This window comes from Neopelma chrysocephalum, unplaced genomic scaffold (genome assembly GCF_003984885.1).
Source record: "Neopelma chrysocephalum unplaced genomic scaffold, ASM398488v2 Primary Assembly neopelma1_24, whole genome shotgun sequence".
Lineage (NCBI taxonomy): Eukaryota > Metazoa > Chordata > Aves > Passeriformes > Pipridae > Neopelma > Neopelma chrysocephalum.
In genome coordinates, this window is record NW_020897693.1 from 10,742,087 (window position 1) to 10,769,152 (window position 27,066).

Below are 27,066 nucleotides of genomic sequence, written 5' to 3' on the forward strand. Positions count from 1 at the left end.
CAAATATCCTATTGAGGATGTAGACATTACCATGTGTCATGAGTTTTTGCAGCTCAGGGCTTTTTTATGCCAGGGTTACAGGCTTTCAACAACTGATCTGCCTGTATTTTTATATTTTGATCTTATTCTGGTTAAACTGATAGAAAATTAGATTAACCTAAACCAAACTGATCTTGTGGACGTGCATATGAAAGCACATGAAAGGTGTAAGTGATTTTCGCTCGGAAAGCACAGACTTAGCTGATGTGGAGATTTTTAAGGTCTGTGTCCATAGATGAGATCAGGTAAATTCTCTGAAGAGGGGTCACAGAAGATTTAACACTGTAGTGTGGAGGGTGAGGTTTGTGTGCAGTGTTTTGAAGAGGAGCCCATTTCCTTAGTGAGCTCCATATGCTGGTCTCTCACAGCTTTAGTTGAACGCGGGACTCCAGAAAAGGCAGTTTCAGTCTCATGTCGTCCAAGAGTGAGACTGTACAAATGGTTTCATGCTGTCCTATCCTTGGCATTTGATGTAATAGGGAGGGGGAGCAGGTCAGTGCTGAACTCCTCGTACTTGTTTGCGCAGTCACTAGCTCTTTACACTTTCAGAGGCCTCTTATTCTCAGGAATGCTCTGGGACTCAGGTTGTATCTCCAGAGCAGAAGTGTCAGCCTGTGTCACCTTCTTGGATGTGAGATTCTGCATGACTTAGGAAGTTTGCAATTAAGGGGCAAATTTCATTCCAGAGGCAAAGGGCAAAGGTATGTCCTCTGCTTCTGGCTCACCATCGAGGTGGCAGGTAGAAGGCAAGAGGGAAGAAATTGGCTGAGTGCTGTTGATATACCTGATGAAAGCATAGAGCATCTGATTCCCAGGCTGGAGGTGAGGAGGCAAGGATGTCTCCACAAAGCTGAAAGTTGTGGCTGCTTCTGAAATTTTCTCTTGTGCCCAGATTTCTTTGTGTGGCAACTTCTACCAGCTCTTGTTAAACAGGAGCAGTTAGGAGTCTTAGAGAAAACTAGCTCCTGCAGTCTTGAAGCTTCAGTGCTGTGCCAACACAGCTGAGCTGAAAAAAGGAGTGGGCCAAAGGACAAAAAGTCACATCAATAGCTTGAGGAGGGACAGACACTGCTTAAAAGACAATGTGGGCACAAGAATGAACATGGGCTCTCTGTTTGGGCTCGGAAATAGAGGAAGGATAGTAACCTCTGGAAGTGCAGCTTTTTGAAGACTGTCCTTTAGAAACAGCACATATGTGTTGGAGGGAAGTGCTGAACAAGTCTTGTAATGACATGTGATTGTTTTGGGGTAGCTGGGTGGACCTGCAGTGGGTTGGGGATCCATATGGTATGGCGCGAAACGCTCCTTAGAGTTTGAGAGAAGTGACAGACACTGCTGTCCTGGATGCTGGGCAGAGCTTGTGCCTTGCCTGGCTGCTGCCCTTCCTCACGTGCTGCTAGAGCCTGATGATTCTGGCAACTCTTCCCTCCATATGTCCCTGTATATTTATATACACGCACACATTTATAAGGCTTCCTCTGGAGCTCAGTCTCCTCTCTGAGGAGATCAGGTGCTCCCTTAAGTCACTTGTTCCTCAGCTGGCCTAACCCTACAGCCTGCCCAGTAGCACCTGAGCTTCAGGAAGAGTGTAAGTGTCTCAACTTTGTGTCTTTGGTGTCTTTCTGTCCTTTCCCAGGAAGAAACTGAAGTGAAAAAGACGTGACTGAAAAAGAACAATTTGAAGGAACGGATTCATTTCTTAACAAGAACAAGTTTGAATTAAATGGCTGATAAACAGATCAGGTAACTTCTAAAAAATTTTTTGAGTTGTTGGTTGTCTTTCAAACTTATTTCTGTTTTTGACACAGGAGGTTGGAGATAATCACCTGATCATCTCTTCCGGCTTTAAACAGTTTTGATTTCTTCTCTGCTCCTTTCTTTATCTGTTTTTTTTCAGCCTTCTCTTATTTTCTGTCTCTACCATGATGTCACATTTCTGCTTTCTCCAGTTCTTTTTTCTCATTGCCTTGTTCCTTCTGCCCTCTGCGTTATATTCTGCACAAGTGTGTTCCTTTTTGCTTCCTCTTTCAAAGGTCACCTTGACCTGCTGACTTCAGCTGCTGGCATCAAAGGAGCAAAGCCAGCTCCTTGACCAGCCAAGGATGCAGTGCTTGTAATTACAAAGTCCACGTAGCCTTGTGCAGCCTTGTGCCCTTTTAAAGCCAGTCAGTGCTTGAGTGATTGCAGGAACATGGAGAACCAACAATGATTAGTGACACTTAAGTGCACAGCGGGAACTTTAGAGTGTTAGTCCTGGCATATGCAAAGGCTTAATTTGAGTCCTTCCTGGAAATGAATTGGGATGCGTTTGTGGAAAGACAGTTTTACCCTCTAGCTTCCTAATAGCTGTGTCAGATGGATCTGCACAATCCTGCACGTAGTTTTAACTTTCTGTTGCTTATGAAGTTGCCTTGATAAGTGACTCCTGCATGCTGTGGGATTCCTGTGGGGTTTTTTGTGATGCTTTTCTAGCATCTGCTTTTCCAGGTTACCAGCTCAGGGCAAGCGGAGTCAGTGGGTGAATGAAACCTGGTGACAGAGGGCCAGGACTAGGCAGTGCCTGAATGCTGCAGGCAAGAGGGCTGGCCCTTCTTAGCGCTTACCACGGTGAGGATATCTTCCTGTATGCCTGTCTTCTGCAAATGTGAACAGTCCTGAGCTGTGCTGATAATAAGACAGCATTGTGAAGTGTTCATTTGCCTAGGTATGCCCGTCATTGGCTACGGCATTTGGAGTGCACTTGGCACTGTTCCTGCACACCATGAAGGGCACGCTGAGATTCACCTCCATGGAGCCTGACAGGTGTGTGTTCCTGATAGCCTCAGCAGAGCAAAAGGACCAGATGTCCGTGGCCATTTGAAGCTTGGTATTTTAAAGGAAGAGGAGACATGTCCTATCGGATGTTTCCTGGCCCCTCCAATGTACTCTTGGCGGTGCGAACAGCAGCTTGTTAACTACTGGGACTAGTTAAAAGGGCTGAGGAGGAGCACTAGGAGAGGAGAACTGGGATGCCCTTCTATCCCTTCTTGTGTTAAATTGAGCAAATGGCTTTATCTGCATGCTAGCCTGTGTTGTCCCTGTTTCACTAAGCCCTGCACACGTAGGTAGTGAGAGGCAGTAGATGTTCAGAAGCTAAATAGGACGGAGAGACCAAGCACAGTGTATTCTTATCCCATGAGAAAGCAGAGAGCGCTGACGTGAAAAGTGAGATGACTTAGTCACAAGGGAGAAAGCTTTTTATTCAGGTGCAGTGGCCTTTGTCTCACGTTATTCTCTGTGCCTCAAATCCCTCAGCTCTCCTGCTTTGGTCATCTCCAGTCTAGGTGACCACATGTCTGCAGCAGTCACAGGCAGCCAAGCCAAGGAAATCTATTTAAGCTTAGAGTGTCTACCAAACCCCTCTCTCCTTGCAGCACGCATCTCTCACTCCTTAGTAGAACAAGATTGATAGCAAAAGACTAATATCAACAGCAGAGGTTTGATACAAGGTGAGATCAAGGGCATCGTATTTCAGTGCATGTGGAACTTAATCTCAGTGTCTTGCCAGATACTGCCCCATAGTCCATCCGTACTAGTCTCCCTCTGCAGTGTGCATGGGGGAACCTGGATAGTTGGATTCAGGTGTGATGGTGTTGTTGAGCAATAGTTTCTCCTGCACAGACAGAGGGAGAGACCCTCTGCAGTGCATGTTGCCTAAATTTTTGGCTTGCCCAGACATATCAGACTATTCCCCTTTATTGCTGGGGTCTATGCTGAAAATGGACAGTCTCTTGCACTTACAGTAGCAGCAGGTAAGATCTTTATGTCTGTGTCTCACTCCTACCTGATATAAACCCTGTGATGATTTCACTGTTAGAACAGGTTGAGAGAGGCCTGCCCTGGGTGTTTCAGGGACACTGAGAGAAGTGATGACAGTGCTGAGGATGGAAAGGGGCACTTGTTGTGCTTCACACTCTGTGACCTGCCAGCAGTGACTTCAGAGCTGAATCTGGGGAGACTGAGGTGATCCTGTCTTGAAATACCCTCCTTCCCAATGGTGCCTCTATCTTGACATGCTTTTATCTGGTCTCTAACCTCCTTTTTCAGGGTAACTGTGGGTTAAATAAGGAGGGCACTGTGATGTGAAGCTTACTGTTTGAAATTGTCCCATGTCCTGAGAACAAGTTGAGCGTAGGAGTTTGCAGGTAAATCTATTCCCTTCTCAGAGTGTGGCGCAAAGATCCCTGAGGCAACAGAATCTCGAGCTGGTGAGATCTTGCAACCTGGCCCAGCACTGAGCTCATCCACTGATTTGGGCCTGCTTTCCTAACATACTGTGCTTGATTTAATCTCAACACTGTCTTGTTTGGAGTTGTGGGCTGAGCTCAGATCTGTCTGCCTGTCCTTGGCACCTCTTCTTCCAGCTGTGCCAGCCCTGGGGCTCAGTGTGTGTTATATTGGTGCAGGTGTTGAGGAGGAAAGAGCTTTGGCTGCAGGACAGCAGAGGCTGAAAGAAAATTCCTGGGATGTCAAGATCATGCTTAGCACTAGTGGACAAAGACTATTTTTTTTCCACCCCTCTTTTGTCTGCTTCCCTGAGGGACACCTCAAGTTGAAACCTTGAGGCTCCATATCCTGCCTTTTCCTCAAGCATGGCCACTTATTGATCCTCTGTACAATTGCCCCTTGATGCAGAGTGCTCTGCAGTGCTATTGGGGGGGGAACTTGTTTGCAAGGCTTCACCCCACCATGCCATGGCCAGCCTCACCACTGCTGCTTCCAAAGGGTAATGCAGTCTGTCCCCCCATCCAGAGCAACACATCACTCTCATGAAAGGCAGCATGCCTGTTCCCCCTGTGGGAGGACTAGGCCTTACTGGCTCAGTCAGCTGCAATCCAGGACTGCTGTCAGCCCTCAGTTTAATATCCAACACATCCTGTGTTCAGGGAGCCATATCTTGTGCTTTATTGGAGGGAGCTGACTCAAACACGCTTCCTTTGTCTCTGCGTGCAGTGGTTTATTGAGCATATAAGTGCAGGACATTTTTCTTAATTGAATTTGCTGGGAACTCATGTTTAGCTGATCTGGCTTTCACTCAGTGCCACTTGCAAGAATTCCCCGTGGGAGCACAAGGGCGAGTGGAAAAAGCCATGCGTTTTGGAAGCACATGCAGCCAGCCAGGTTTTGATTTCCCCAAGAGGTATGAGCTCACGTCTCCACATCTGCGGCCGTGCAGGCTGCCAGTCCAGCGGTTTTTGCCCGACTACTGCTTTGTGTGTGTTCCCCTTGCCCTGGGCAGTGGGTCTGGAAACAGTTTCCCGTGGTTGCAGCCATCTGCTCCTTGGCTGCCAGCTGGGTGCTTCTGCCGGGCTCGTTCCCACATGATGGTAGCAGCTGATGTGTCACGAACCTCTCATTAGCTGTGTATCTGATTGTGGTGCAGGAAAGCATTTGTCAGTAAACCTGCTGGCTCAGATGCCATCCAGCCCTAACTAAAGGCTGTCCACGTGGTAGATGGTCCAACACTCTGTCTTTTCTCCTCTTGGGACAACAGAAACCCTTGGGTCCTGGGGAACGGGGTTTTTCCTTGCTCTTAGCAGTGTGTGGGCTAGCTGTTTGGCTCCACTCCACTCAGCAGTGGTTGTTCCTGATGGTATGTGCTGCTTTCCCCACCTGCCCTGTTTATACAGCAGGAGCCAAGCTTTGCCTTGGGGCAGGGCTGCCTTCGTGCAGGGGAGGGACAGCCTTTTCTCACAGTGACGTGTTAACTCTAGTCATGCAAAAGAGCTCAGTTCTTTCCTCTTTCCCTTCCCTGATGTTACCCAGTGCTAAGACATCTGTTTCTGTCTATCTCATCCTCTTACAGTCTACCTGCCAAGCTGATCAATGGAGGGATAGCTGGGCTGATTGGGGTCACCTGTGTATTTCCCATTGACCTGGCAAAAACTCGCCTGCAGAACCAGCAGAATGGCCAGCGGATGTACACCAGCTTGTGAGTACCACCTGCATGGGCAACATCCCTTGGGGCTTTTGGCAGGGAATCCTTCCTCTTTGTTACCTCTTTCAGGTGAGTTCAGCATTTCTAGGAACTAGACTGTCCTCAGGAAAGCCAAGGGACAGTCCTGAAGCAAGCTGTGCTTGAGGAGATAATCCAAATAGAGCAGCTATCGAGGCTGCTGAGCCGAGCAGACGAGATGTCTGCGGAGGGCACACCTGTTTGAATCCCTTGCTTGGGAGCAGAGTGTTCACTGCTGTCAGAGCTCAGGACCAAACCACAGGGAGTCCCGTTCGATTCTCTGCTGAGCCGCAGTCAGGCGCATGAGAGAATTTCTGCCTGTCTTCTATTTCCATCACTCTGGTATTGGAGATCCTTCCTTTGCTGTGTTAGTTTTGAAAAGACGAAGCAGTCACCCATTCCCAGTCTAGAGTGCTGTGTGTGGACCTTTTGAAGGATCACAGGTTGGCACATGCTGTAGTTACCCCAGCAGTCCTGTGTCCAAAACAACCCCAAGTGCTGCAGGCTGTAGGAAAAGAAGGCATGAGTATATCCAGCCCACTGAATTCCCCTGGAGCTTGTGTTGGACTCATAGGGCTGTGTGTCTGCTGTGGGAATGCACACCACACAGCACAAGATGCTTCATCCTAGGAACCAGACACAGGCCTTAGTTTTCCAAAAGTACTGCTGTCATTGAGGGGGAAGAAGGGACTGGGAGGGGACTGATGAGGTCTGTCCTGTCTCCCTGCCACTTTGTTTAGAATTTGAGGCAGAGTGGGGATAGGAAGGAAATGCTCTGTATGTTAATGGTTTTAGTCTCTTTGCCTCCTTGCTCTAACTGATGACATGTAATGATGCACGAGCATAGGCTATGGGCTCTGGCGCTTCCCTTGACAGTTCCCATGCTCTCTGCTCCCTGCATTGTTTGTGTGTCCAGGCTTGTTGGCAGGATGCAGCTTCCCATCTTGCCTTGCCTCTCCTTTTGATTGTGTTCTGCTCCTGCTGCAGATTGCATCTTCTCCCTGAGGATCACTTATCCCCCTGATCTTACAGGGGGCAGCAACAGGAGTATGGGCAGGATGGAGAACTTGTAGGCTCCCCTTGGGACTGCATGCCAGGATGCCTCGTCCCTGGAGGGAAGCTCAGTAGGAGAGAGGCTTTTATTCTCCAGCAATCGAGCACAGATCTGCTCCATAGCCAGGAATTGCTGTGGGATGAGGTGCTGTTAAGGAATACGTAGGATTTACCCTGTATATTTGAGCTGGCTCCTTCTAAGAAGGGGAAAGGATGAGCTTTCCTAACAAAGGCTGCCCAGTTACAGGGGCTTATTTTTCTGAAAATAAGAATCAATACCAGATCTCAAAGGTGTCTGCTGAACACCCAGGAAGCAGCTAGTTCATTAAGAATTTTGCTGTCTTACTTTAAGATAGCATGCCTTGCTTCTGCTCAGCTCAAGAGACCTTTAGCATCAGGGGAACCTTTCACTTGAAAGAGCCAAAGACACTTTGGAGCAGTTCTGAGGGTTGGAGATAGCTGGGATTTTGGGCTGTGCTGCCCCAGGTATGTTATGTATCATTTTAGTTGGCTATTGGCTCCCTTTTCCAGGAAGAGAAGAGAGCTGGGCATGGCCTTGGCTGCATCTTGTTCTGCTGCAGCTCGAGGGGCTGGAAGTGACATGCAAGCATGGTGAGGCAGCAGGGCTTCATGAGCATGATGGGGAACAGCTCTTCCCAATCCCCTCCCAGCCACGGCTTGTTCAAAGCAGCACCACTGGCTCAAGGAAAAATGCCTTGTCTCCAGCACTGCAGTGGAAGAACTTGATGGGAGGGATAGGAGAAAGGTGCACTGAGATTTCTGGGGCTTGCAAATGTGTTGGAGGAGCTGCTCCAAAGAAGGAGATGGGTGTGTGCAAGCTGCAGGAGCTGGGGCAGAGTGCGTGAAAGATGGGATCCCAAAGGATGTGGAGAGTCCCAGCAGAGAGGGGCAACTCATTGCTGTGACTGGCAGCAATGCAGGATGGGCTCTTCACAAATAATGTAGGGTACCCTAGAACAGTCTTGACCCAGGTAGGGAACTTAAAACTCTCAAGGGAACTGTGTATTTCCTCCTTTTCCACCTCAGCACTACTACAGAGCAGAGATGAAGTTTACTCCTTGTGTTGCCAGATCTCTTAAAAATGAATTCTTGTTTTCATCAGCCACACTTCCCTTATTACTGCTTAAAAGAGCCTTTTGGTTCTTAAATTATGTATACATACATGCATTTGTACCTCTCTCTTCCCTTATGGCCATAGAAGTACCTGTCCCTTCCCAAACAACCTAAAGCCACCTTCAGCCAACATCCAGGCTTTGTGCATCTGCGGTTCAGAGAGGGAAACTCTGCCAGGGAATCTGTGCTGCCTTCTTGAACTGCGCCTTTGGATTTGCTAGGTGTATGTCTGTACCTTCAAAAGCCTTTGTGCCATTCCAGCACTCTGCACAGTTTTCCCATTTGCAGTAAATATATTTGCAACAACGAAGGTGCCAGTTTTCCCCTTGGAGCACGGCACCCTGCCACGCTCTTCCCAGGGCAAGAGCCTGAGTGCTGGCTGCCTGCTCTGAGACCTGATGTGTTAAAAGTAAATGCTTTAATCTATGTGGGAGGCCACAGATGACTGAGTGTTCAGGTCATCTAGTGTTTGTGTGTGTGCCTTGTGTCAAATTTCATGGACTAAGTCACACAAGCCAGCATGGAGGGTTTTGCCCCCCCTTATTTCCCTTCCAGAGCTGGATTTAAAAATGCATACATGGGGATCTGCTTGTTAGAGTATCTCATGCGCGTTTGCCACGGGGGACCCTGAATAAACAGCCCTCGCAGTGACACTCTTCCCTTTTGTGTTTCTAGAAAGCAGACAGCGTGTGCAGGGTGAGCCGGGGGTTTCAAAGCCCCTGTGAATTAGGGGTTGAAATTGTACTCAGGCCTCAACAATGGCACATTCAGAGGCTGATGCAGTTCCCATCTCAGCTCAGGGTTTTGCTGACAGAATGCAAATGGAAACCACTCCAAGGAATTTGCTTTATTTTTCTCTGTTCTCACCCACCTTTGAGCTCCTGTGGTTCATCTCTCTGTTTTGTTTGCAGGTCTGACTGCCTCATTAAAACAATTCGGTCGGAAGGCTACTTTGGCATGTACAGAGGTAAGTAAAGCTGAGTCAGGCACAGCAGAGCTTTTGCGTTGGAAGCACTGGTGCGTAAGTGGGAGGAAAAGCTCTGTTCTCTGGCATATAAAGCAATAACCTAGCAGTATCCTGAGAGGTTGAACATTGCAGCTGTTTCTGAAAATAACCTACTCCGTGCAGTTGTCTGCTCAGCTATCCATCATTGAGGGCTTGAGTCCTCCCCGTGGTGTTAAACCTTACCATTTACTGATGGTCATCTGTACTAGCAGTTTAAGTGAAGCTGCTGGACTTTGTTTCAGGACTCTATGTGTTTGTTTCCCAGCTTGGGCACGGTAACTTTTGCCAGAGGAGCAGTAGCAAATCAACTCTTGAAGTATCTTATTTTGCAGTTGATGATTGAGTTTATGTCAAAGCCCACCACCAACATGGTCAGGCCTGATGTCTCTCAAGCATGCTAAAGTGCTTTGTTCAAGTATTAAGACAAGCAGCAATTAAAAAACAAATTAAAAATAACCTGCCCCCAGAAAAGAACTCCCTTGAGATGGTAAGAAAATCAGACATTGGCTCACAGTGGAGCTTCAGCTGTTTGGTCATTGTGTGTTGACCTGCTGGAAATTTCCTGTCTCCTTGGCTTAGGCTGTCTGTTGCAGCAGCGAGTTCCTCGCTGATATTATACCTTTTATAGTTTAAACACGAAATCTGTGGAAGTTTTTAAAGATTTTGAGGAGATTTTGAGGAGAGCAGGCCAAATTCTGCCTTTTATTTGTAGCAGAGGAAAATATGTAGTACCTTCTTGACTCTCAGCACAATCCAACTGGCTTAGTTGGCACTGAGGTCTGGTTCATTTTATATACTGATAGTCAATTGCCTTCATATGCAGTTTTTATCTGAGGTGCTCAGATAGCATTCTTTGTGGCACTCATTCACTGATAAAGCCTGATTAAAGTACTACTATAATTGAGTCCATGCTCTTTGTCTTTCCAAGCGGAAGTCCGGAGGTGCTGGCGCCTTGCTGTTGGCACATGTAGCGTCTCTTGCTGCTTCTTCCAAAGCTCCTAAGGAAACACAGACACTGTGGCTGGCTGGCTGGCCTGGAAGCAGGCACTGGCTGCTCAGGAAGCGTTTCTTGCCCAACTTGCTGGTGGGCGTTTCAGGGGAGTGTGGTGGATGATGGGGATGGATTGGCTGCTTTGCCTGAGCTTTCCTGGGATCAGGCAACAAGACAAATAACCCTGAGGAACCCTGGCAAGCTCCATCTTCAATGCTAGCAGTGACGCGTTCCCCTTTGATTTTTTCCAGAAGCTGGCTGCTTCTGTGTTCCTAGCCTGCATTAACTTTGGCTGTAAATATGCAGTGGCAGGCTGCTTGGTGGGGAGCAGAAGGAAGAAGCTGTTTAGGGAAGCCTCCAGGAGAGACTGTAGGACCCATCAAGGCTTTTGGGAGAGACAGCTGAGTTCTGTAAGGCATAGGGTGGTGGAGGGGATGTGCATCACCAGGCCACTTGTCACTCCCAAGCAGAAATCTCAAAGGGTGCAGAGGGTTTTGTGTACCTTTTGCTTTTCCCAGCTATAATGAGTCTGGTCAGCTTGGTCCATGTCCCTATGTCTGTTCCCTGGACTGGATGGTGGCTTGAATTTACTTTTCACCTCTGACTATTAAATGGGGAGCTGGGTTGGAGAGGACTTCTCTGAATGGCTCCTGTTCCTTCCAGAATTTCATAGTATTTTGGCATGGTCAAGGTGCAAAGGTGAGTCCTGTGCCTCAGTTCTGTGAGATTACATTAGCAGCCCTTCCCTCGCTCTCAGGGAGAGGGTTGGTGGGTAAAATACATCCCAGATTAATGAAGAATGTGTGAGTACTTTTCTGGAAAGAAGATAAAGAGATGTCTCATCCTTGTGGACAGGGAAATATGGAAATCAGATGGTGGGATTGGTTCCTGCTCCCTCCATCTGTCCCAGTTCCCCAGCAGAATTTGCTGAATGACTCATGAGCTCTTATTTGTAGCCTTTAAGCTGAAATTGGGAGGATTATATGTTAATGTGCTAAAGTGGCAGCTGCTGTTCCCCATGGAGAAGTCACAAGCACATTGGTTGTCCCTGCAGATCACTTGGATCTGTTGGAGGACAGAAGGGGTCTGTTTGGGTACAGCCATTCCCACTGTGTGACTTCAGGGCTCCTTCATATGCAATTCAAAACTCCACAGTGTGGACAGGAAAGAGGCTTGAGCTTGCAGGATGCTTTTCTGCAGAACACCTCTTAAGGGGGGTGTGTGGGCAGACAGTCCTTGCTTTGTATGAGTAGTCCATAGCAAACTGTGTGATGTATAAGGCAATCCCAACATTTCTCTCAAGTTCTTGGATTTGTTTGGAGTAGGAAGAAGAGGTTTTTTCCCTTATGTTTTTTCCCATAACTCTAGGTAGCAGCAGTGCCTTAAAGCTGGGTGGAGCTGTCTAGCCCTGTCTGTGCTCAGGGAATGACGGTGTGCTGCCTTCAGACATGATGCTGAGCTAATGAATCCATAGTGCCTGTGGGCTCCTGGACCCCAGGGGCATCAGTGGTCGGGGACCTTGGAGAGATGCTGTCTCGGCTCCCTGCTATAGTCCATCCAGAAGCCATCTAAAAATCCCAGCACATGTCCCACTGGGTAATCCCACTGGTGTTTGAAGACCAACTGTTTATCCTCGCTGGCGGGAGCTGAAGGCCTAGATCAGGCTGGGGAAGTGCCCTCTGCTGTTGATGACATTTGGAGGGTAGCTGCAGTTTAGCTGCAGTAGTGTGGCAGCCTTCCCTGGCCTCTGCTAATAATATCTCCCACGTGTCCCAGTGCCGCACTGGGGATGACTCAGTCCCCCTGTTATGTAGGTTGCTGGTGGTGCGTAAGGGCTTCTGTAGAAATGTGTTTTAATAACAAAACCCAAAGCTCAGTGAGAAGAAGGCACTTAGAAGTTCAGTTGGCAAACAACTGGTTTTGCCCCTAGTTGATTTCGTTCTTTGTTACTTGTTTTCAAAATGGTTTTTAATGATTGCTGTTTATTTTTCCATGCTGTTTGTCTGTCTTTGCTTCTGGTACATGTAGCGTTGCCTATAGGCCAAGGTTGGCTTTAATTAGGGAAATACTCATTGGCGTGGGTATAATTGAAGAGCTTTGAGATTTTGTAAAAAGATAGAAAACGCTGTGGAAAGTATACAGCCAGCAGCTGAAGTATCTAATTTCTCCTCCTCAGTGAATTGAAGCTGTTATGGATTATTGAGGACAGGGATTATGCATTCTCTGCTAAGCAGCTTTACTGAAAATATCAAAGATGTAGTAGAAAACCCAGGTTCATTAACTTTTTTTTCTGTATATTGCGTGTTTTTACCCTCTGCTTTATTTGCAATTGAAGGAGAAATTTCTGTGAAAGCCTCCTGGTTCCTGGAGGAGGTCAGCACGTGGAAGCGTACTTCTTGAGTGCCTTTCTTGCTTGATGGTTTGGAGTTTTTCTTTCTTTCAGTGAACCCTTTGCACTGGTGTTAGAGTAGCTGGTTTATGCTTTTTCCTTTCTCTTCTTGTTTTTCCAAGGAAATAGTTGTTCATGCTGCCTGTGTACAGGTGTTGTACTTTCTAGCCATTGAGAGTGGGGCTGAAGTTATCTCCAACTTGGCATTTGAGGAAACACTTCGTGGGTAGCCACTTCCACTTAAAAATTAGGCTCTGTGGATTTGCTTTGTAGATCCTGATATGATTGACATTAAAAGATGGAGGTAGAGCATGAGGGTCATGTCTGTGAGGCTTCTTATCACATGTGAGAGCCATGGTGGGGGGACATGATGGTATAGGAAGAACATCAAGCTGAAGCAGTGCGATCACTGGTGCACTAAAAAGTTTGCAAAAACCCAGGAATGTGAGAGTGCTGCCCTGCTCCCTGCTAGTTAATTTGTCTTGTGTAAAAGATAATGGCATTTGTTGGATGTCATGGCCAGTGTGGAATGAATGCATTGGCTTAGCTTGCTACAAGGTAGTGTTATGCTGTGTTTTCTGCAAAATCTGAACATGGGAGTTGAAAGGGGGAAGATGTGTTGGCCAGCCCAGCCCCATGCAGCAAAATCTCTCTCTTTTCATGCTGCAATTGCCTGCGTGGTGGAGATGTGTCTTCTGAGCAGAGGATGCAGTGCCAAGGATTCTTGTGTTCTGGTCCCAGTTGTAGTGGTCCCAGGAGTCTCAGTTGCGATTTAGCTTCCTAATCTTAGGAAAGTCCCCCTAAACCTTTGGAGAGAGGAGAGTCCATCCTGAGGAACAGATTGAGTTGCCTTTCTTCAGGTGTGTTGAGCCCTTACAGCTCTTGTCAACTTGTATTCAGAGGTCCTGAAAATGAACCACATTAGCTCTTTGGAGCCTAGTGGGGGTGCAGGATTCTCTGTCTGGTTCTCTTTGGAAAATGAATCTTCGGGACAAATTGTTTAAATCTCAACTGCAAGCATAAATGCCTGTATTTGTGTTTGTTCTTGCAAAGGTGTTCATAAGCCATTAGCAAGTCTCAACTGTAACTCCATCAGAGGGCTTGGAGCTCTGTATGCATCAGTGCAGGCAGGGAGACCTTGAGGTTATCCACTGGAGGACTTTTTGAGCCGTAAGATTTAAATGGAGGAGAATATTCTGGAGTGCTACTGTAATAGTGCAAAACCCAGTATACTGGGAAGGGACTGGCCCTTCCCTCACCCCATTTTCCCCAGGGCAGCTTGGAAGCTGCCTCCCAGCCTCTGTGTTGCACTAAATGCCAGTGTTCACGGCCCAGAGCAGCCGGCCAGGCCACGCAGACGTTTCATTGTGGCAGGCACAATACAGGGATTTGCTGTTTGTTGCTCCTGACAAAAGGGGTGGTTTCAGGGGGGCAGGGGGGGAGCCAAGGCTTGTTTACACCCCAGGTCCCCCAGCAAGCCTTGCCATGGAGCTCAAAGGGGAATTTCTGCAGGCTGCAGCTTGTGGTGGACAACAAGCCGCTTAAACGGTGGCTGTTCTGGGAGTGACACCAAGTGGTGATACACAAGGGAAGCCACTTTATTCTAAGGGTCTAGAGCTGGCTGACTTCAGTGCAGATGAACCAGGTGACTTCAACCAGCTTCCAGGTCTTTCAGTGGCTTTGCCTTTTCTGGGCTGCCTGATAAGCAAGCTGCTCTGGTGTTTTCTGGGGAGGGAGGGAGCAGGGAGAAGGTAGGGCAGGGAGGCTTTTGCCTCTTAGCATCACAAAATATTTGCGAAGGAGTTGGGACAAGTTATTAATCCAACTGTACTCCTTTTTTGAAGGATTGATCTGCATCCTTCTGAATTCCTAGGAATGCACCCTTGGATGAGAGAAGAGGATGCATGTGTACATGGTGGGAGGAAGTAGTGAAGCTAAAGAAATTACAAAATGCATATTGCAAATGGAGTAGAAATACATCTGGGGATATTTTCACAAAGCCAAGGTGTTGGGAGGCAGAAAGCCAATTAAATTTTCAGGGTTGTTTCTTATTTCTAAATCCATTTGGTGCACTGGGAGCTTTCTTTCATCTGTCATTGGTTTTGAGCAGAAGTTACGACACATTCCTGAAAAACCCAGTTAACAATTCCTTTATTCTCACTCTCCAATGGCCTTTTTTTCTTGCCCAGGGGCTGCAGTGAACCTGACTCTGGTGACCCCAGAAAAGGCTATCAAACTGGCAGCCAATGACTTCTTCCGGCATCACCTCTCCAAAGACGGGTGAGTAGGGAGTTGACCTTTTGCAGTCAACTTAAAAGACACCGGCTCTTGGAACACGTCTGGTGAGACATCAGGGCAAAGGTGGAACGGGGTAGTGCAATGGCTGAAATATGAGTTGACCTTGAACAGCTCAGCTGGTGATTACATTCAGGCTAAGGATGTAATGTCTAAAATGGGAAGCGTAAAGCACTCCACTGGATGACTGCTCTTTATTCAAGCTTCTAAAAATAGTCCAAGACTTAAGCCAAGGTTAGTAGATCCAGAATTTGTAGAGTAAATATTTGAGAGGAACCCAGTGGCACTGATCATTGCTCAAACAGCTGCTGGGAGGACCCTTGTCCTCAGCATCCTATTGGATGCTCTGATGCTCCTTCTTGCTCAAATAGATGGCAAGTCAAGTTCTGTAGACCCGAAACTTAGCCTCCCTTTTCTCCTTTTGTATCTTGAAAACAGTTTTAGAGAGGTGGTGAATCTGAATTGACAAAGGGCACTTGCAGCATTACCCAGCCGCTGACCTGCATATAAATGCTGAAGGAATAAAATTATCTGCTCAGCTTGCAAGTGGAGGGTGGTTCATGTGAATTGAATATGAGTAAAAGATGCAAGCTGAGCAGTTGAGAGGGGCTGGGCCCTAAATATTTAATGCCATTTTCACCAAGATATTTCCCTTGCAATTTGGAGAACACTTGTATCGCCCTTCAGACAGAGACCTTTCTCCAGAGACAGAGAAGAACACTATCTCCAGTCCTCAAGTGACAGTAGCTGGAAAACAGCCTGCTTGGGATATGATCCCAGCTCTTTCCATTAGCAGTTATGGGGTGGAGCCTCACTGAAAATGCAAAGCTCTGGCATGATTACTTGGCTTAACAACTTCCCAAAACAGACCACGTCAGTCTTGGCTGCTGCAGATCAGTGGCTCAACAGCTTCAGTGGAGATTGTGGACTGACACAGGTCGAGGATCTGTTTTTTTCATGTACCTATTTTTTTTTGTTCTGGAGTCTTTTAAAGTATCAGCTAACGTATGTCTATGTGACTCATTGGCTCGCAGCTCTTTGTGATTTTCTGTCTCTTCAAATAGTGTCTCTTCTGTGCTGTGCTCAGACAGTGGGAGGTGATGATGTCCTCATGGCTCCTCACCCCTGCCAAGCGGTGGGTCTGATCCGTGCAGCAGACAGCAGGGCACACCTTGGTGTACTGCAGTAGACAGCAGCACATCTCTACCACCACCTACCAAGAGGGGGCTTAGTGGGTTGTACAGGCAGGACAATGGGGTGCCAAGCTACCACGTCTTGTACTACCACTAAGAGAATGGCCCATGGAAGAAACCAGATTGGCATTGCAACATATTTGTCATTCTGTGAGAGCCATCACTGCTGTGATGTTTCAGCCATTAAAATGTGACATGCCTGTCAGTCAATGTCCTGCCCCGTGAGAGGTAAAGACTTCCTCAGAGGACAAGTGTGCGTGTCTGCCTCAGTGATGGGTCTAGCTTAGAGCAGGGCTTTGAGTAAATGGGATGCAGCTGTTTCCACGAGCAGCTGAGGTCTTCACTCAGACCTCTTCCAGTTTGACTTTTGGGTTCTTGGCTGGTCCACACATGATGTGGATGATGGGCTGCACTTGATTCAGAATAAAGGAGCTAGGGAGTTTTTCCAAGAGTAAGACACCCTGTTCTCCTAAATCATATGTACAGCTGGGACTGGTACTACCGTGACCTGGGGCACTACTTGGGTAGTGGGGAGCCTTTTGTCTCAACACAGAGCGTTTTTACTTCCTTTAGAGAAAACAGAGGTTGGGCCACAGTTGGGTGACAAGAGCTAGGCAGCATGTGGAGTTGGGGTCACTCATCTCATTCAACCACCACAGGGGGCTTAGATGAGTGAAAGCTGGTCAGCTCTGCTCATGAGGGTAGCCAGCTTGAGCTAGACAGAGAGGCAGAACCTTGATACTGCTGTGGTAGATAGTTTAAGGTGTTTCTAACTAGAAATGTCACTCCAAGATGTGATGGGAAAGAAAATGCCTTGTAGTTTTTGTCTGTGGCTGGTATAGGCTACGAACATGGAAGTTCCAGTGCATTCTGTCATCTTTCTTAGTGCATAGGGGGTAGAGGGTGATGGATAAGGCCATGACATTAGCAGTGATGCTGAGGGCCCTTAGAAATTGCAGAGCGGCTGCATACCATGGGGTCCCTTTCCTCTGTGTTAAGGAAATCCAAGGCCTGGGGATGGAGTATGTAACCTGATGGAGGAGCTGTGCCTGGCCATGCTGCAGGCAGTGCATGTACCTTGCCTTTGGCAGTTCACGTGGTCTTTTCCCATGTGTAGCACATGCAGCAAATAGGAGTGATTGCAAGGGGCTGTTTTATTGAGTCACAAAGCTCTGTGACCCCAAGGGCTTGCCTTGCTCTTGCAAGCTGTTTGCAGTCTGCAGCTTTCTCCCTTTGGATGTTTCTGTCCCAAAGGATGCTCTGGTGCTTTTCTGACTCAAAGCTGCAAAAGTCTTCTAGACTTCTAATTTGATATTGAATGCTTTTGTTGCTAAGTATCTAGCATTTGTCTTGCTTGAAGTATGTTGCATGAGTTGGTGATCCTTTTCTAATAATATGTGCATGTTCTATCAGTATTTGCTAATTAAAATATGTGCTATTAAAATACACCTCCATGTGCAAGTGGAAGAAGCATGTGTGGACCAGACACATTGTGGCAAATCCAGCATGACTCTAAGTACTCTCAAGTTTCAAAATTACTTCCAGTGTTTATGGATTTATTTATTTTTATCCTTTGAAAAACTTAGTGTCAAAATTGCTTTTAAACTGCTAGGATAAAAAAGTGGCATAAAGCCTATTTTTGAAAGGCCAGATTGAAAACAGCACCTGTGATGTAGGAAGCTCCTGGCTACAAATTGCTGGAAGAATATTTTGGGGATGTTGTTATTGCAGGTTTGTGCTAGACTCCCTTTTCCCTAGCTATGTTCTTGGATGCTGCTGGACATAGAGTATTGGGACAGCAGATACTCGTGTGGGACCTCCTGCCCTTGTTGGTGCATGTATCTCCTTGTGTCTGGAGATGTCTGTTCCTGCAGCTCTCTCTACCCTGGGACTAGCTCAGTGCTTTTCCCCTCCCTTTGGTGCAGAAAGGTTGTGTGCTCACAGACTGAGGGACTTGATTTCCCCTTCTTTGCCAGTTTCTATTTTGATGTCATTATGAGAGCCTACAGCTACAGCTTCTTGTTTCATGAGGAAACAAAACTGAGTTGGTCCTCCCAAGCCATCCTGGTCATTTAGGAACAAGGGAGGCCAGAGTGAGTTGTGTGAGTGCCTAGAACACACTTGGTATGCCAGGGAGGAGAGGAGGGAAACCAAGATACTGAAAAACCTGAAGGGCACCCCATAACCATGACTGAGAGAGGCAATAAGGGTCAAACATTTTTCTGTGATAATTTTGACCTAAGAGCCTCAACAGTTCCCAGGGGAAGAAGAAGAAGAAGAAAAGGTGACCCACAGGAGAGTCTTCACGCAGGTCCTTGTGGCACTCTGTAGGGAGGAGTCCCCCTGTGGCTGGGGAAGGCAGGATGTGTGAGAGAGGGGAAACTTCTAGTCTTCAGGCTGCTGGAAACAGGTGGGATTTTTTTTTTCCTGTGGCTCTCTGAAGCTGGATGTGTTGAGAGATTCATAATCTCACAGCTAGTGTTAAAATAGTAGTGGCTTCACTGTCTTGAGCACAGGATGTGAGAAGAAGGCTAAGTGAAGCACTTGAGTGTGAAACTCTTGGGTATGAAGCTGAGGAAGCAATTTAGATCGGTAGTACACCAGCTTTTGAAGTACATCACTGATTTTTGGGTGGCCAGTGTGCGAGGCCTCTTTGGCTGATATAAGTAGTGCCTACGTTTTATGTCCTCTTTGAATCTGGGTGTTAAACACTTCATAAAAATCAGTCTCTTTAAAGTGTCCTACAAGGTTTTATGTTTATCTCCAAAGTGTTGAGTGCCAGACAGCTGTTTTGTTTGGCACGTGTTTGCCAAGTTTTGTTCATTTTTCAGGTTCTTGATGAAATATTCTGCCTTGGCTACAGTAAGAAGTGTTTCATGCCTTCTTACATAAGCAATTTGTTGCTCATAAAAACTCTCTAGTGTCCCTGGATGAGTTTCCTGTTTCTCTTCTCCAAGATGTGTTATTCCCTTACTTCTCCTGTCCTCTTTAGTCTTGACCTTTATTTTGTTTGCTGTTCTGAAGCAAAGGCTGGCAATCTGCTGTCTTAGCAGCTCGGATCCCTTGGAAGACCAGCATGACTGAGTTAATTCTGCCTTTGCTGATGCCAGCAAATTTTCTTCCTTTTTGCTTCCCCCTGGCTTGTGTCTTTGCTCAGGGACGAGAAATAGCCAGCTGTAATTCTGACACAAGCAAGGCACTTTTCCTTCAGTCCTATGCAGGTGTGGAGACTGAAGCTTGTTCTCCATTGCCTTCCCAGCTGATACATCTTCCCAAGACTCTTTCCTTCATCTGCTCTTCTTTCAGGCTCCTCTAAAATACTCAGACCATCTCTTCTGTGGCACCTATTTAAGTATCCATTGCATGACCTGGTTGATCCTTGAGCTGTAGAATGCTCACAGACAGGCTGTAAAGTGGGGCTCTTGATTTAGAAAGGAGGGATGCTGCTGCTAGTCCTGGTGCTGAGCTGCTGAATCACCCTGCACGCACTGTGCTTTGGTCTTTCTCTGCCCTTGTGGGCCAAGGCAGCCTCTTCCTGCAGTTATCCATTGGATGCTCAGACACTTCTTTAATGTAGGTAACCCTCATCCAACTCACTGAGACTTGTAGGTGAGGGAGAAAGAGACAGTTAAGAACTGATAATCTCCCTGTGCCTATTCAGGGATAGCTGTTTGGGGAGGGCTCTTTTATTTAGCATACAGGGACTTGGGGAATTAGAGTGGGTTGAAGCTGTTGACATCAAAGGTCAGCCAAAAAGTAAATGCACTTTTAACTGTTAATGTGGAGGGAACTAGACATGGGCTGTTTAATCACAGAATGCACCCAGGAGAGGAGCACTACCCTTGTCACCATTCCAGGCACATGTCTTGGGACAAAATGAGGGCTGTGTTCAACATGCCCAGTCGCGTTACCCTGTTCCATTGTTCACTTCCACAGACATTCATATTGGAAAAAACCACTTGGGATCTCCTGCCAGGGCAAACCTGATGCAGGCAGCGAGTCAGCCTTCTCTTGATTTAGTTCAAACACGCAACCCAGAGCTCCTGCACTTATCTGGAATAATGACTACCAGCGTAACATTTTATCTGGTGATGCTACTTTGAGGTGTATCTGCCCCACATCAGTGCTTCATTTTGCTTGTCTGAGGTATTTTTGAGCTGGCATTAGAAGTGAGAGGGAGCTTGTAAAGGGAATTCCTTGCTTTTACATTTCCCAGCATCATAGCTCCAGCTTTCTGAAGTGTGGTTGCAGTGGCTTGTTGTTCCCCCTTGGAAGATCGGGGGTGGGTTAAAGGGAATGACTGGTATTTTGTGAGCGTGTCCCCAAGGGGCTGTGGCAGACAGGGTGCCCTCCCTTTGAAGGATGACTCCTGTGTATTGGTCCCCTAATCCATATGAAATACCCACTGTTTAAATTGTTTGAAAGAAACTGACTCTGTCCAGTTTGAAACTCTTGGAGAACATTCTACAGCCTGTTGGGCTGACAGACCAGAAGCAGAAGTTATTTCATGAGTGAGGAAAGTGATTTCCAACCTGGGGACACTAACCTCTTGGGTAGGATATGGAAATGGATGTTTCCTTAGGTCAGAGATTTTGTGTCTGGAAATTGATGCCTTAAGCCCCTAATCTTTTTTTATTTTTCTAATTTTGTAAGCCCTATAAGTTTTATAAGTAATAGAAGTAGATTTTAGAAACCCTTTCTCCCTCCTCCCCGTAGTATCCCTTAGTTTATACATTCTTTAATCCTTTCACCCCATTCCATACTCCCTATATCAACCCTATTCCCATATTCAGCAGATGATGTTTAGTCTCTTAGTCAAGGCAAACCTGTCTTGTTTGGAGAACGCTTATATCTTGGCCTAAACCGCAGGACTGAGTCAAAGAACTGGGTCACCCTGCTCTTTGTACCCTGAAGAAGAAGAAGAATGATGAAGAGAGGGTCCCAAAAAGCACCCCAGACCCAATTCCAAGAGGCGGGCCAGGGGGTGGACCAGGCCAAAAGTTAGAGGATGGACACACCTGGGATTGGCCAAATATTACTATAAATGTAACATCTCGGGCACAGCCCGGGGCGCGCCGTGTAACATCTCTATTGCCTTGGCATAATTAAACCCTTTCTTATCTCACCCCAGCTTTCGGCTCCTGAGTTTTTTTTTCGCAGCACCAGCTGAGCTGGCATCAAAATCTTATCGTCCTGATTCCAGAATGACTCTTTTAGGTCCCTGCCCAAGCAGAGTAAACTCACATATGGTCAAGATTTTTCAGAAACTTGAAAAAAATACTACTCTGCTCCCATGTGACATCAACATACCAATGCTGTCAGAGATCCTAACTTTGGACTGATGTGTTGCTCTGGCAAAGTCCTCCATAAACCTCTAGTTCCTGGTTTTGACTTTATTTTTCAGCTTTAGTTTGAAACTCTTAATTTAGATCAAGCATGAGTCTCCTCCCCTTCCCATTAGTCATTGTTGATTTTTCACAAATTACTTGTATGTCAGTTAAAAAAGTGGAATGACTGATTTCTGCCAGTGCAGAATTTGGGGCTATTATGTATATTTTATATTTAACACCCTCTTGCTATGATAAAAGATGATTTCTCCATTTGTAGGACCAGATCTTCGCTGATGTTGCAACTTTTGAAGTTAGTTGAGATGTGCCAGTTTTTAAACCACTGAGGATAAGGCCTGTGGTGCCTTAAATATTTAAACCCCTTTGTTGTCTAGACATGAACCGTTTTCAAACTCCTTTTATGTGCAGACTGGTGAGGTTTTGCAAAGGGAATTTGACCCCCTGTATGGCAAATTTTAAGCCTCCCGTCAAAAGATTTGCTTATCTTAGGCTATATTTTTCTTGGACTCTCCCCAGTTCCCAGAATATGCCAACCAAAAGCTGAAAGGCATTGTTCTAGATGCTTTTGATGTACCTGTTTGACATCTCTAAAATAAACCCACATGTATAATCCTTCTCTGGGTCACACTGGCATAGCTTCATGGAGTTCAATCAAGCCAGGCTGACTTTTCTTGGCTGGGATAATGGTCCACAGATGAACAATTAGGCCAAGTCTTCCCGATCTTTTGAACTGGGTATCAAAGCAGTCACCCTGGATGAAAGCCAGAAGAAATGTACTCCAGGGATGCTCCAGGGCTCTTGCTAAAGTGGGAGATCCTCTGCTGTGCTGTAGAGGGAGACTGACAGCCAGCCCCTTTGAGTGGTTTGCTTCCTCCCATGGCCGTGGTAGGGACTGTGCAGCTTTGACTGCACTGAGCCACGCAGAGACTGCTTCTGTGCTGCAGGCTGCCCAAAGGCACAAGTTGGCCACCTCCAGGTGGCAGTAGCAGTGGGGACCCCTGGATTGGCACACCCTGGTACCTCTGTGCCTCCAGGAAAGCTTGCTGTGCACACTTCAGCACCCATGTGGGTAACTCTGTGGGAGGGATTGTTCTTTGCAGCTTCTCATCTATGGCGGAATTTGGAAAGGGGAGACTGAAATATTCCTCCCTTCAGCCTCATAGGAGAGCTCTATATTTAGTTGCTGGTAATCTCTGTTGTGGCTCTGTGCCTCTAATCCTCTGCTCTGATATCCTCCCTGGAGAAGATGAGAGGTGGAGAAATTGGCCCAGCTGACGTGGTGGCCCAGCAGGATTACAGCACATCTGCCCTCCCTTTCCTGTAGGGTTGGCATTGAAGCTGCTTTGCTGGCCCACTGCACCATGTTGTGCTCTGTGTGTGTGCATGTGAAACCCCTGGCACGGGAGTGTGCCTTGGTTTTGCAAGGGAATAGGGCATATCATTGTGGGACTGCTTTTGCCATTGTGTGGGGACTTGCCCTGAGCAGGTTAAGATGAGGTATTGCTGCAGGAGCAGGGCTGTGGGAGGCAAAAATAACACTTGCATTTAAAACAGAAAAAAGATGAGGCTGTTTCCCTTTGGCTGTGTGATTTATATATGCCTCTTTTTTTCCCCTTTTTAGAAAAGAGAATGTCAAATGTACTTTTTAATCAAGTCAGTGTTTTCTGGTGCCAAGGCGTGAGGTTTTTTACAGGGCAAAAACACATCAGTTTCTGAAAATTGAGACTTCATGAGCATTTGCATCCTGATTTCCTCTTTTTAGTCTTAGCTGGGCTATTTCATGGCTTTGGAATGGAGGGAACAATGAAATGCTACATTTTGTTAGGCAAGAACATGCCACTGATAATCCCTGCTCTCTAGTGCAGAGGACGTACAAAGTTGCAGTGATGGGGGTCCATCCCATCACTTGTCTCTCTGGAAGTTTAGTGCAAAGGCTACTTTTTCAGTTTTGGAAAGGCTAGTGAGATGAAGCAGCTCCTAACCACAGAGGAGCTGCCTCCCTTATTCATGTTTGCTGTTTATTTATTTTGGTTTTCTTGGAGAACTCCAAAGCAGCAAGTGGAATATTTCCCCCCCTTGCTCCTTGTCCTGTGGTCTCTGTTTGTTGACAGTGTTTAAAGGACTAGGCTGGCAGAAGGAAAGCTGCTTATCAGCCTTAATGCTCAGGTCCTCTGGTGCCCTCTGAAGTTGATACCCTTTCTGAAAGCTGTGCCCTGCCCAGGGGCAACATCGTGCTGTAAGAGAGCTGAAGCACTCTGTCTGTGGATGGAGAGGGTTGTGTGCTCCCATCTGGGGCTGTTCTGACTGGGCTTGTGGCTTTCTCTGAATGTTCTGTTTCTGGGACCAAAGGAGTCTATTCTCCAGGTCTGGTGATGGCAGCAGAGATGCCAAGCCTGGGCTGTGCTGAATTGTCAAGCCAAGCCCTGTCTCCTGGGCTGCCTTTCCTGTAACCTCCAGGGTCAGAGATGTGCCCCGAGCCTTGTACCAGCTGCCCCAGCGTTACTCCAGGCCACCTCCTCTGACCACTCTTTTCTTTGAGCAGGAAAAAACTGACACTGATGAAGGAGATGCTGGCGGGCTGCGGTGCAGGTACCTGCCAGGTGATTGTCACCACTCCCATGGAGATGCTCAAAATCCAGCTGCAGGATGCAGGACGTATTGGTATGTGGACTTTTCTTCCCTGTGCACTGAGCAGGGAGGGGAGAAAGGGCTGGGACTGGGTTGTCAAGATGGAGGTAAGAGAATGAGTGGAGAAAACCATTTTCCTTCCCCCTGCTCTCCCATGTCAGAGATATCTCAGACTGTAGCAGAAGTTTCTCCTCTTCTTCCCAGCTTCCTTCCCCCCACACTTCTCTCAGCTGGCTTTGCAGAGGCCCTTGCAGTTACAAAAGGTGGTGGTTTTTTTGCTCAAAGAATAGGCTTGGCAATTGAAACAGCAAATGCTGCTGGTGGATGGAGAGAGACAGGAGAGATGACTGGGTGGTCATCTTGTGAATGATTGAAACTCGTTAGATACTGTACAACCAAGAAGGGATTAGCATCCTCCAGTGCCTTTCCCCTGTGGTGCTTCCTCCATCTCCATGTTTTCTGATGTGTGTTCTTTCTCTCTTCTACCCCCCTGTAGCACCTCCCTAACAGCTTCCCAAGGGGATGTGCTCTTTCCAAATGACTTGTCTCGCCTTGTACTCTGTCTTCTTTTCTTCCTGACAAAAACAGCAGTTGTCTCGGCTGAAACAGTAAATAAAATTCTCCCAGTGCACTGGATTTGAACGAGGTTTGGGGTCAGGCTCTCGGGACTGTGGGCAGGAGCTGGCAGGCAGAGGCAGGAAGGAGTGTGAGCCTCTTGGCTGAAACAATGTGGAGTGTTTCTGGTGAGAATGCAGACCACTCTGGCACAGAGACTGTAGGGGAAAGAGTTGATTGCTTTTGCCTTAGTCTCTTCCAGAGGTCAGCCTGGGCGATGGCCTCACTCCCCAGGAGCCCTGCATGACACTGTTAGAATCCGTGTTTGTGGCTCTTCCTGGAAAATGGGCCAATTTGCCCTTTAATCTCTCATTGGATGTGGCGTTCCTGAATAATCGCGGATTTACTTCTTCTTTCCTCTCTTCACTGTTTTTAATGCAGACCTTATCCTCTTTGTGCGTATTATTTTAAAATGTTTGAAGGAATTAAGCCATGGTTTGAGGGTTCAGGAGAGGTTTTCGCTGCTGTGAACAGCCTGTTCTCTGTGTGGCAGGAGAGCTGTGGTGTCCCGGTGGCAGCCAGAGGAATGCCTACAGGTTGACGTGTTCTCCATCTTCTGGCCAAAGGGCAGAATTGCATCAGTTGGGAAAGTGGGAGAAACCAGGTTGTGTTAATAAATCTGGCTGAGAAACTCCCCGGGTTAATGATTGCTTTCAAGAGAAGGAGGCAAAGAACAGAACTGTTGAACTACTCTCATTTATGAACATCTTTACTTTGTCGTACAGGCAGCTCAAGGACACAGCTGGAAGCAGGGACTGGCACCTGCCTGCTCATAGCAGCTCCTGTTCTCTGCACTGCAGGGACTGTGTGTGACAGGCTGCTCCTGCTCAGGCAAACCATTTGGTGGGAAAGTTCAGTGAGCATTGCTGTGGTGTGGCAGCACCAGCTGCCAGACTGGGACAGGCTGAGGGAGATGGGCAGACTGGGAGCAAAAGCTTGCAGGGCACCTGGCTGGCCTTCTATGGCCTTCGTGCATATTTCGTCACACCTGGAGATCTGCCTCTTCCTCCTTGTCCCGTGGCACCAGGCAGCAAGAGATGCTGCTGAGCAGCTTGAAGACCTGTGGTTGTGCTCTTCTCCCCAGCGGCACAGAAGAAGCTGATGGCAGCACAGGCCCAACTCTCCTCTTCCCCTGCGGCGGGGGCGGCCGAGCCAGTAGTGGAGACGCGCACCACAGCGACACAGATAACGAGGGAGCTGCTGCGGAGCAAGGGCATCGCGGGACTCTACAAGGGCCTGGGAGCCACACTGCTAAGGTAGGGTGGACAAAACGATGGTCTTCCGCATGTGCTGGGGACTTCAGTTTGAGTGCTGAAAAAAAGGGGGAGCCCCTTGATTCTGCAGGGCTGCATGCCTCCCATGGCCCTGTTGTCCTTTGTGCAGTCAGTTTTACCCCTCTGAGTTTCCCCTCCTGTCTGCATTGCAGTCGCAGAGCTGGGATGTCTGCATTGCACTCAGGGCTGTGCTGCCAATGTGTGATGCTTGCAGCCCCTCCATTGCTCACTTTCTTGGTGTCCCTCTCTGAGTTGGCTCATCCTTGTGCTTCTTTCTTCCCTTTTCTCTCACCCCACTGCAGGGATGTCCCATTCTCCATTGTTTACTTCCCGTTGTTTGCAAACCTGAACAAGCTGGGCCAGAAAGACCCCAATGTCAAGGCTCCGTTCTACGTGTCCTTCCTCTCTGGATGTGTGGCTGGCAGTACGGCTGCAGTGGCTGTCAATCCTTGTGATGGTGAGTCCTGAGCAGCCTGTGGTCATGGCCTGGTGCCAAGTGACAGGAGTCAGAGGCCCAGAGTGGACTAGGTGAGGAGGAGGGTGACTGCCAGCTTCTTCACAGTATGAGGGCACAGGGAGGCACAGGAGGGGACCTCTGCTGTCTGAGCTGCCACCAGCTCAAATGGTGTGACTTCAGCTGAGCTACAGTTTAGGCCACAGCTTGCACAGAGGTTTGCAGTACTCACTAGGTACCTCAGAAAGAGAGTGTCATTCATTTCAGTCATTCTTCACAGGAATGGCTGCAGACATGCCCCTGAAAAGCCACATTTCCATGTGGAGTGATAATATGCAAACCACTTACATACATATGGTCACGGAGAAACAGAGAAAGCCTCAAATCTGTGGCCTTTTCTCCTGCCTCACAGCATCTGCCTTAAATACCACCTCAGTTTCTCTCTTGTGAAAAACACCAGGAAGTAACTCCTCTCTCTCCAACATTGCACACGCTCCAAGGTGTGAAAAAATGTAAGAACAGAATTGTATATTTTAGATACTTCTTCCAGAAGGAGCTGAGCATTTGAAAAGGAGTTCCCACTTTGCAGAAAGATATCTGAATTTGGAAGTGTTTAAAGCTTAAGTCAGCCTTTGAAACCTGGATCACAGTA

The 27,066-nt window shown here is 47.4% G+C and overlaps 1 protein-coding gene across 2 annotated transcripts in view; it reads left to right on the plus strand.

Annotated features, from left to right (window-relative positions):
* SLC25A22 (solute carrier family 25 member 22) overlaps positions 1–27,066 on the plus strand; it is a 52,106-nt gene that overhangs the window by 21,710 nt on the left and 3,330 nt on the right. The window contains exons 2-8 of one of the 2 annotated variants that reach the window (XM_027703130.1): positions 1,671–1,782; positions 5,885–6,010; positions 9,133–9,188; positions 14,797–14,887; positions 23,986–24,104; positions 25,771–25,942; positions 26,263–26,417. In XM_027703130.1, coding sequence (XP_027558931.1) covers positions 1,763–1,782; positions 5,885–6,010; positions 9,133–9,188; positions 14,797–14,887; positions 23,986–24,104; positions 25,771–25,942; positions 26,263–26,417 — 739 coding nt within the window. In that variant the 5' untranslated portion in view covers positions 1,671–1,762. The remainder of the gene's footprint in view (positions 1–1,670; positions 1,783–5,884; positions 6,011–9,132; positions 9,189–14,796; positions 14,888–23,985; positions 24,105–25,770; positions 25,943–26,262; positions 26,418–27,066) is intronic. The other variant, XM_027703140.1, reaches the window with a different exon arrangement.